The sequence below is a fragment of the Chrysochloris asiatica genome, unplaced genomic scaffold, assembly GCF_000296735.1.
Source record: "Chrysochloris asiatica unplaced genomic scaffold, ChrAsi1.0 scaffold00319, whole genome shotgun sequence".
Taxonomy (NCBI): Eukaryota; Metazoa; Chordata; class Mammalia; order Afrosoricida; family Chrysochloridae; genus Chrysochloris; species Chrysochloris asiatica.
In genome coordinates, this window is record NW_006408837.1 from 292,257 (window position 1) to 301,220 (window position 8,964).

Sequence of the window (8,964 nt, forward strand, 5' to 3'; positions counted from 1 at the left end):
ATCCTTGGTTGTAGACCAAGGTGCCTCAGCTGCTCCAAGGTGGTTTCTCCAGCACCAAGGACAAAGGTCACCTGACTTCCAGTAGAGCTGGGCCCTTTACTCCACAGATTCATCAACTTTGTAAAAACAAATGTCTAGTTTCATACAACTTTTCACTCATTTTATTCAGTGCCTACATTTTTCAAGTCTTACACTTTTCCAGGAGATAAAAGGCCAACCTGAGACCTGCTTTTAATTTGTATTTATTTACTGCATCTGAGTTTTAGGGTCTTCCCCTCTTGTGCTGGGAGCAGGCCCTAGAGGTAACCCCTGTGGGGAATGGACACCCCACTTAGACTGTAAGCCTGTCTCCCTGTCATGTTTCTCCAGGTTCTGTTATTGGGAGGTCCTTCTTGTTCTACCTACAACGAATTTTGAACCACACAAGATCACCAGCGCCTTACACGTAATAGGCATTCAAATGGTAGTTTTGGAAAATGAAGATTGGTATTCTATTCATGCATGGGTCAGGGGCCAGGCATTGTGCTGGCTATTGGGGAGTGTTGGCCTTTGCCTTCTAGGGCGTTGTCCACTTGGGGGTACAGATGACCACAGACACAGCAGTGACTCAAGGGCTAGGATGGGATTACATACAAATTTCTGTGGGCACACCAGGGTACTTAAGGAAGACGGTGGATAGAGAAAACTTTAGGGTCTGTGGGATTCTTCCTCAGAAGTAACCCAGCCTAGGAAGTCGTGTTTGTGAGGATGGCCACTTCATGAATAAGTACTGGACCCACATGGTCGGCGGTTCAAACTCACCAGCCACTCGTTGGAAACCCCATTCGGGTGTCCACAGCACTTAGTAACAAGCAGACTTTATGGAAATAGTCCCGCGGCTTCTGTACCGGCAAGTCAGCGCTGACTCATGCCAACCCTACACAGGGTTTCCAAGGAGTGACTGGTGGATTTCAACTGATGACCTTACGGCTGGAAGTCCAGTGCTTATCCTACAGTGTCACACCAGATCCCTGGTGTTAGGTAAAACAGGGAAAGAAGGGGGTCTCAAGTCATCTCGGTATGGTGTGTTTCATCGGCACACAAGCCAATCTTAGCAGTGAGAAATTCTAATAAGCACATCTGTGCTTACTAATCCTTTCATTTCCCTAAGTCTCTTGTCTGACTTCTTTTGCACGGGGTAAGTGTCACACCTTTGCAATTGTTTGAGAGGGCAGAAGTCCCGTTCCGGGGACGACGCTTCAGCTGTGACACTTGTAGCGTAGTGGGTTACGAGGTGGGCTGCTAACTGTAGTCAGCAGTTTGAATCTACCAGTTGCTCTGAGGGAGAAAGATGAGGCCTTCTGCTCTGTAAAGACTGGCAGCCTCGGAAACCTTATACAGGGTCGCTGAGTTGGAAGTGACTTGGTGGCACACGACCCAGAGGAGTCCAGGACAGACAGCAATGGAATGGAAACTCCTTGGAAGTGTCCCACCCACAAAAGTCCAGTGGGCACCTTGGCATTTCGTCTATAGCACAGAGAAAACAGCTCAGCTCAGCTACCAGTGATCTGCTGGCCTTGAACAGGCTAAAGGACAAAATTGTGAAGGATAAGAATGGAAGCCGGAAGTGCAAATTTCCCCTCACCCATGGTCATGCTGGACTCGGTTCATGTGGAGCAAGACTATACCAACCACAGCCTCTACCCAGGGACCAGTCTCAGGGTTGACTGAGTCTAGGCCTGGGGGGTGCTTTTAATCCGAATTCTGCACATCTCAAAATTCAGCCTAAGATTAAGAGGAAATGAAACCAAGCCTCCAGCTGCAACAGCCAAGAAAACTCACTGATTCTGGATTGTTAAAAGAACTTGTGACAATACAAGAAATCCTAGACGTTTGACTATTCCATAGAGGATCCCCTAGCCCTGGGACACTTGACTCAAGCCATGGTAGCTTCTTATATGTGTGAAAACGGGAAGACCGTAGATGCATCAATACATTTGTCTTACGATGCTGGAGAAGAATACTGAAAGAAACATGCACAAGCTGCCAGAAGAACAAACAGATCTGTGTTGGAGGAAGTGCAGCCAGAATGCTCCTTACAAGCCAAGATGGCCACTTAGTCGCTCATACTTCAGAACTATTATCAGGAGGGATCAGTCCCTCAAGAAGGACATCATGCTGGGTAAAGTAGAAGGTCAAGGCAAAAGAAGGAGACTTCACAAGAGATGGGTTGGCAGCATCCAAGGGCTCAAGCGTAACGACAGTTGTGACATGGCGTAGGACTGGGCAATGTTTTGTTCTGTTGTACAAGGGCCGCTGTGAGTCCGAGTTGACCCCACGTTGTCTAACAACGCCCCTTGACTCAACTTTCAGAAGCCACGCGATAGGCCTATAAATTGAACAATAACCAGGGAGGTTCACACATCATAGAACAAGCCTCCACAGGAGATGAAAAGGGAGAAAGCTCAGAAGGCAGGAAGCGGTATGAAGGCAGCACAGGGAGGGTGGGGGAGGGGTGCTGTTACACTGCGGGTTACAATGGTGTCACAAAATGTCTACTGCACGCTGCAAACTGTCACCCAGACCGCAAGGAAAAAGAAAAACCAAATATCTCCTGGAGTGACACACTATCTTGGTGGGGAAAAGTCTCCTAGACAGCAGTAGGCTCTGTCCCTGCACCTGGAAAACACACCATCCCATCAGCACTCTGCTCTCACTGGAAATTGAATTTCACTTTGGTGTACTCACCGGTGTATTTATTTTAGAGGGTCCATCAAGCCGTTTAAGGACTCCTAATGTGTCCCTAAGGAGCTCTGGTAGCATAGTGGTAACAAATCAGGCTGTGATCCTCAGGGTCAGCAGTTTGAAACTACCAGCTGCTCCGCGGGAGAAAGATGAGGCTTTCTACTCCTGTAAAGATTTACAGCCTCAGAAACCCTGTACAGGGTTGCTATGGGTCGGAACCGACTCGACGGCACTTAACAACAACAACGTGTCTCTATGGGCTAATGCATTGGACTGTAAGGATGTTTTCAACCACGAGGTCTGCGGTTCAAGCTCACCAGTTGCTCTTTGAGCTGGGACTCACTTGATGGCACTTAACAACCACCACCCAGCCATTTATGCGTCTGTTGTAGAACCCAGGGTGTGTGGTCATGGAAAAGGTAAGCCGGAGGTCCTGTAACCACTTGTTCCACTCAAAACTTGACCCCTGAATGTTTACGGGACCCCACAAGGGACAGCTAGCTGCATGCATACCAGTGTAATTTTGAGACAATGACTCAGGACGACACAATTCAACAAGCTCAAAGCGAATTTAGTAGCTTATTACACAAGGTTTTTTTGTTTTATTTTAAAATTGCACCCACCCATTGGTTGAACTTTTACTCCCCTCTCCTATGGGAAGAGCAGCAGTATTCTTTAGCACAGCTCCGATATAAAAAGTGCTTGGCATCATTCTATGAGCCCTCTGGAACACCCTTGTTGTTTGTGGACCCATACAAAACTGTTCAGCCGATTCTGAGGTCAGCACGAATTTGGAAGCGAGGAATGATTATACAAACACAAGATACGATACTGTTCCAGCTCAAATTCCATGTTTTTCAGAGGCTGACTACAAATACAGACTCGATCAGCGCAGCATGGAAAAGCTCACGAGGGAAGAAACGTCTTGGCTTCCCTAATCTTCTGCTTCACTCCTCTTCGCGACAACGCGAGCCCCGCGTGGTGCCGCTTCATGGTCTCCAGGCGCTGGTTGAGAAGCGCCGTCCTCTCCACCTTCTCCTCCATGTCCTGCAGCAGCGCCTCCTTACCCAGAAGCCCACACTTCTGATTCAGTCTGATGTTGTCAAGCCGCAGGCTGTCGCGGGCTTGCTTGGTCTTGGTTAGGATGTCTCTCTTCCTGGCCACCTGTGCCTCCAGTTCCAGAAGCTTTGACTTCTTGCGCATGTTCTCCATCTCCACGAAGTGCAGCTTCTCCTTGACGTGCGTGACAACCTGCACGTTGTTGGTGACCTTGTTGCGAAGCTTCAGAAGCTCCTCGTTTCGCTCTTCCACTTTCTCGTTGAAGGTCTGGTTCTCGATCTTCAGCTGCTCGAAATCGATGAGGAGCAGGCCCTGGGTCAGGTCCTCCTGGGCCCTCATCCTGGTCTCAAAGTGCACCAGGCTCTGCTTCAGCTGCACGTTCTCCAGCCGCACGGCGCTCATCTCTTTCTCCTTCTTGTTCTCCAGGGTCTGGATCTGCTCCACCTCGCGCAAGGCCGCCTGGCGCCCACCCCGCAGCCGACAACTGCCCATGGCCTGCAACATCACCTGTCTCTTGAGTGTCTGGAAGGCATGCCACTCCTTGTCCACCTTGGCCAGCTTCTCCTGGCACTGCTGTTGGAGCTGAGCCAGCTCCTGATGGTACCAGTCCAGGTCGTCGGCTTGCAGCTTCTTCAGCTCCTCCAGCTTGGCCAGGTAGCGCAGGTAGACCTGCTCCTTCTCCGGGGCCTCGGGCTCAGCCTTGGCGGCCACGTCGACCACCTCCGGGCCCTTCTTGGTGCGCAGCGCCTCCTGGATCTTGTGCTGCAGGAACAAGTTGTATCGCTGGTAGTGGCCGCGCTCCATGACCAGCGTGCGGTATTGCTCCAGGAGCTCGGTGCGCAGCTGTTGTTCCTGTAGCTTCCTCACTTCCTCCGGCCACTCCTCCAACTCTGTGGTCGCCTCATCGTCAGTACTGCCCTGGCTGCTCTCCTCCCAGTGCACATCCTCGGACTCCCGAGAGGCCTCCTCCGCACCGGCTCCCAGTGCGCGCCGGGGCGCGGACGCAGTGTCGGCTGCCTCCTCGGAGTCCGCCTCGGTGCTCGGCCCGGCCGACTGCTCGGGTTCGGGTTCGGGCTCGGGCTCGGGCTCGGGCTCGGGTGCGGGCGCAGGCGACACAGGCTCCGGCAAAGGTGCGTTCTCAGCTTCGGGCTCCACGGATGTCCCCGGGTCAGGCACCGCCTCGGCCACGGCCCCGCCATCCGCGGGCTCCTCTCCAGATTCTGGCTCGGTCGCGACGGCGCCCCCATCCGCATTTTCCGCTCTCTCGGGCGCAGGGGGCTCGGCCGGCGTCTGTGGGTCCGTACTGGGTCTCGACGACTGCGGGCTAGGGCTCTGCGGTCCGCTGGAGTCCTCCATCGCCTACCCGCAGCCAGCGGCTTGGTTTCCAAGAGCAACCGCCGGCGCGGGAGAAGACCGGCGATTGGCCAAGAGTCGGTCCGATTCCTCGCCCACTATTCCCCCTCGACCAATGGAAGGCCGCTAGAGAATGACGTCCGGCCGATTGGAGAAGAGTGCCGGTTGCTCTGCGAGGGGCGTGGCGCGTCAAGCTCTCCACAGCCACGCCGGGTCGCCATCCGGGCCTGGGCGGTGCGGGAGGTGCGCAGGCGCGGCGGGGGGTTGGGGCACGCGGGCGCCTGCGCACTGCGGCGCGGCGGCGGCAGCGGCCTATGGCGCCTGCGCGCTGAGTGACGGCTGGGCGCGGCGGCGGCGGTTGCGCGGCTGTGGGGGGCGCGGCGGCAGCGGCGGCGGCCCGTTGGCGGCAGCGCGCCCCGCGGGAAGATGGCGGAGCTCGGTAAGAAGTATTGCGTGTACTGCCTGGCGGAGGTGAGCCCGCTGCGCTTTCGCTGCACCGAGTGTCAGGACATCGAGCTGTGCCCCGAGTGCTTCTCGGCCGGTGCCGAGATCGGCCACCACCGGCGCTACCACGGCTACCAGCTGGTGGACGGCGGTCGCTTCACGCTCTGGGGGCCCGAGGCCGAGGGCGGCTGGACCAGCCGCGAGGAACAGCTATTGCTGGACGCCATCGAGCAGTTCGGCTTCGGGAACTGGGTAAGTGCGTGTCGGGACTGGGGACCCAGACCCCGGGATTGGGACCCCGACCCGGGATAGGGACCTCATCCTCGGGAATAGGGACCCCCGACCCCGGGATTGGGACCCCGATCTCAGGACGGAGACCTTGACTGTGAGGTAGGGACCTCGACCCCAATGGTACCTGACCCCAGGATGGGCACCCAGACCCTGGGACTAGAAACCCCGACCCCAGCCTGGAGATGTTGCCCCTGGACTGAAGACTTGGACTATGAAGATGGGGGTCTCAAGTCCAGGATAGGGACCCTGGTCCTAGGAATGTGAGCATGACCCCAGGCTGAACCCCTTACTCCCCAGCTCGGGCACTGCAGGGCACGGGGGCGCCCACTCTTGGTGCCGGGATCTGCAGGTCCCAGAGCCAGGAGCCTGCTGGGGTTACTGTGCCTGAACGGGAGCGGACCCCTGGAACCGTCTGGCACCCCGCTCTGGGGTCCCCACATGGTGCTGGCGCGCATCTGAACCGTTAGAGGTTCACGCACACTCAGACGTGCCGTGGAAGAAACGCAGGTGATTTCCTGTGGAACACTCAGCCACTGAAAAGCACAGCAGTTCTCCCGACACTTGGGGTCGCTCTGAGGTGGTGTCCACTCGCTTTGTCGCCTGTGTGGGTGAAGGCCTTGGAGGATGGAGTGGATCCCGTTACCTGAGTGCCAGTTCCTATTAGACCACCGGCCTGGCGTCCTCACCTGTGTGCTTTAGGGCCACCCTGGTCCCCTGACCCACATCGCCACCACCTCTCTCGTTCCTCAGGCGACACCTCACAGCTGTGCTCAGTCCTCGCTCTGGCATGCCCCACACCTGACCAGTTCCACAGTCTCGTGACCATTTCTCGAGCCTCTGAGCTGACTCTCTCGCCACAGTTGGGGCTGATTGCAGCCAGAAAGCAGAATGGACACGGGTGGAATAGGGGCAGCTCATGCCTTCCGGACGTCTGCGCAGCACTGGTCACTTGGGGAGCCCGGGCGAGGCCTGAGGTGCCACTCTCCAGCTGAGTGCCCCTCAGGGCTGTTGTGCATGTGTCTGCTTGGGTGTGCGTCCCTTCTGTGACCTGTTGATTCTCAACATGCACTTCCCCCGTCTCTGAGCGTGGTCGTCACTGTTTCCAGTGTCCAGTGTAGGACGGGGATGCATTTGAGCCAGTCCTCTAGTCTGAAGCAGTCCAGTGGCCACCTTGGTGTGGAGGCTTGGTGTCCAGTTGTCTCCCTTCTATCTGGACCGTCTATGGTACCCCATCAGAGCAGCCATTAGGTGGGCACTGTGTGGTTCAGACCTCAGGCAGCTGGGGCGGTGGCTCATGCTGGCTATTTGCCCTGTAGGCTTGTGTCTTCCTGGTTTCTCTAGATGAGTAGAGGCCCATCGTGTGTGCCCTTTGATTTTAACCCCTTTGTGGGCTGCTGGGCTGGGGCTGAACAGCCAGTTGTGGCGGAAGGGTTGCCTGCGGCTGAGGTGGAAGGCAGCTGGGAGCAGCTGGCCACAGAGAGGAGCCCTGTCCATGGGGACACCCTCCCAGCAGGGTGACCGTGAGGATTGCTTTGAACTGTCCTTCCTGTCCCTTGTCAGGTGCTGGGACCCTGTACGCGTTCGGAGTACTCAGCGGCCAAGCGCGTCCTAATTTGGGGTGGTGGTGGGCTGTGGTGTCGGTCCCAACTCGCAGTGGCCCTGTACAGGGTTTCCGAGGCTGTGAAGCCTCATCTTTCTACCTGGAACGGCTGGTGGATTCGAACTGGTGACCTTGCAGTTAAGCAGCCCAACTCCTCACCCACTGTACTAGCAGGACTCCTGGGTTGCTGCTGCTTCTCTGGAGAGGCAGAGTCTGGACCCTGGGTCAGTTTGCTGAGCCGGTGACCTGGGAGAAGGGGAGGAGCGTCCTTTATTTTTGACAAATGACTTACTGGGAACAGTATTCTCGTGTCTCTCGGGTCCAGAGCAGGCCTTGATTTTTTTCTTTATAAGAGCTGGCATAAGATCTGCCCCTCTGTGGAATCGATTCCGACCCATAGCGACCCTCTACAGGGTTTCCGAGGCTGTAAATCTTCACGGGAGCAGAAAGCCTCATCTTTCTCCCGCGGAGCAGCTGGTAGTCTCCAACTGCTGGCCTTGCAGTTCACAGCCCAATTCGTAACCACTACGCTACCAGAGCTCCTGTGGGAGAGGCTTGTTTTTGGTTCTCAGTCATTCTCAAGCTCTGTGTTTCTCTCCAATCTCATTCCCCCCAAGCCGCTGCTCTTGCTTCTGCCTGTCCACCATCCACTCTCTCTTCACCTCACTGTCCATGGTCTGTCCATTGTCCATCTACCTGGATTAAGGAAAGGCTTCAGCTAGCCTTGCCCACTGCTGTGCTGATGCCATGGTGACACCCATGGGGTGACAGACTGTTTTCTCACCTGCGGGAGGCAGGCAAGTCCCAGTGTGTCCCTCTCTGGGCTTAGACTGTCCCATCGTGGCCCCGCCCCCGGCCTTTGTCAGGGGTGATTCTGGTCAACTGATCTGCTGGACCTCCGCACGCTGGTGGCTAAATGTTGATGACATCAGGGTGGGCAGGCTCCAGCCCACAGAGCGCACCAGGACCAGTAGTCAGCCTGCAGAGTGGTCAGTAGTGTGACGCTGAGCCCGTAGCCTCACTGCCACAGAGCCCCCGTGCGCTTGTCTTTTCACCTGCCGCTCTGGTGGGCGCCTTCTCCTCACTCCTGCATGTGGGAATGTTAGCACCCATTGGCAGGATTCTGAGGCTGTAGTTCAACTGGACTTTAAAAACGCTTTATTTTGAAATCATTTTAGATTTTACCAAAAACACTGCCAAGACTGAGCATAGAGGTTCTGGAGCTTCCTTGCTGACCGTCTCTGGCATTCTATCTCTGTCTGTCTGTCTGTCAGTGTTTGCACATCGGCTTCGGGCACCTTGTTGTCTACAGCCGCCTGCCCTTGTGGTCCCCTCCACGGGTTGTGAGAGGTCACGCTGAGGTGTCCCTGCCGGCTGTCTGCTGGAACATTGCCTCACTCGGGACACTTGAACATGCAGCTGGGTCTTGGGGCCAGTGTGCCGCTTACTCTAGTGTGGGAGTTTTCTTACTCTAGCGTGGGAGTTTTCTTACT

General features: G+C 55.7%; 2 protein-coding genes across 2 annotated transcripts in view; one reads left to right on the top strand and one right to left on the bottom strand.

The window, feature by feature from the left end:
- Positions 1-3,630: 3,630 nt before the first annotated feature.
- On the bottom strand, positions 3,631-5,139 carry CCDC96 (coiled-coil domain containing 96). Its single transcript, XM_006875318.1, has one exon. It carries the CDS (start codon positions 5,137-5,139, stop codon positions 3,631-3,633), a length of 1,509 nt encoding a protein of 502 aa, XP_006875380.1.
- A 423-nt stretch (positions 5,140-5,562) lies between these two features.
- Positions 5,563-8,964, top strand: part of TADA2B (transcriptional adaptor 2B) — a 7,871-nt gene continuing 4,469 nt past the window's right edge. The window contains exon 1 of the mRNA XM_006875303.1: positions 5,563-5,832. Coding sequence (XP_006875365.1) covers positions 5,563-5,832 — 270 coding nt within the window. The remainder of the gene's footprint in view (positions 5,833-8,964) is intronic.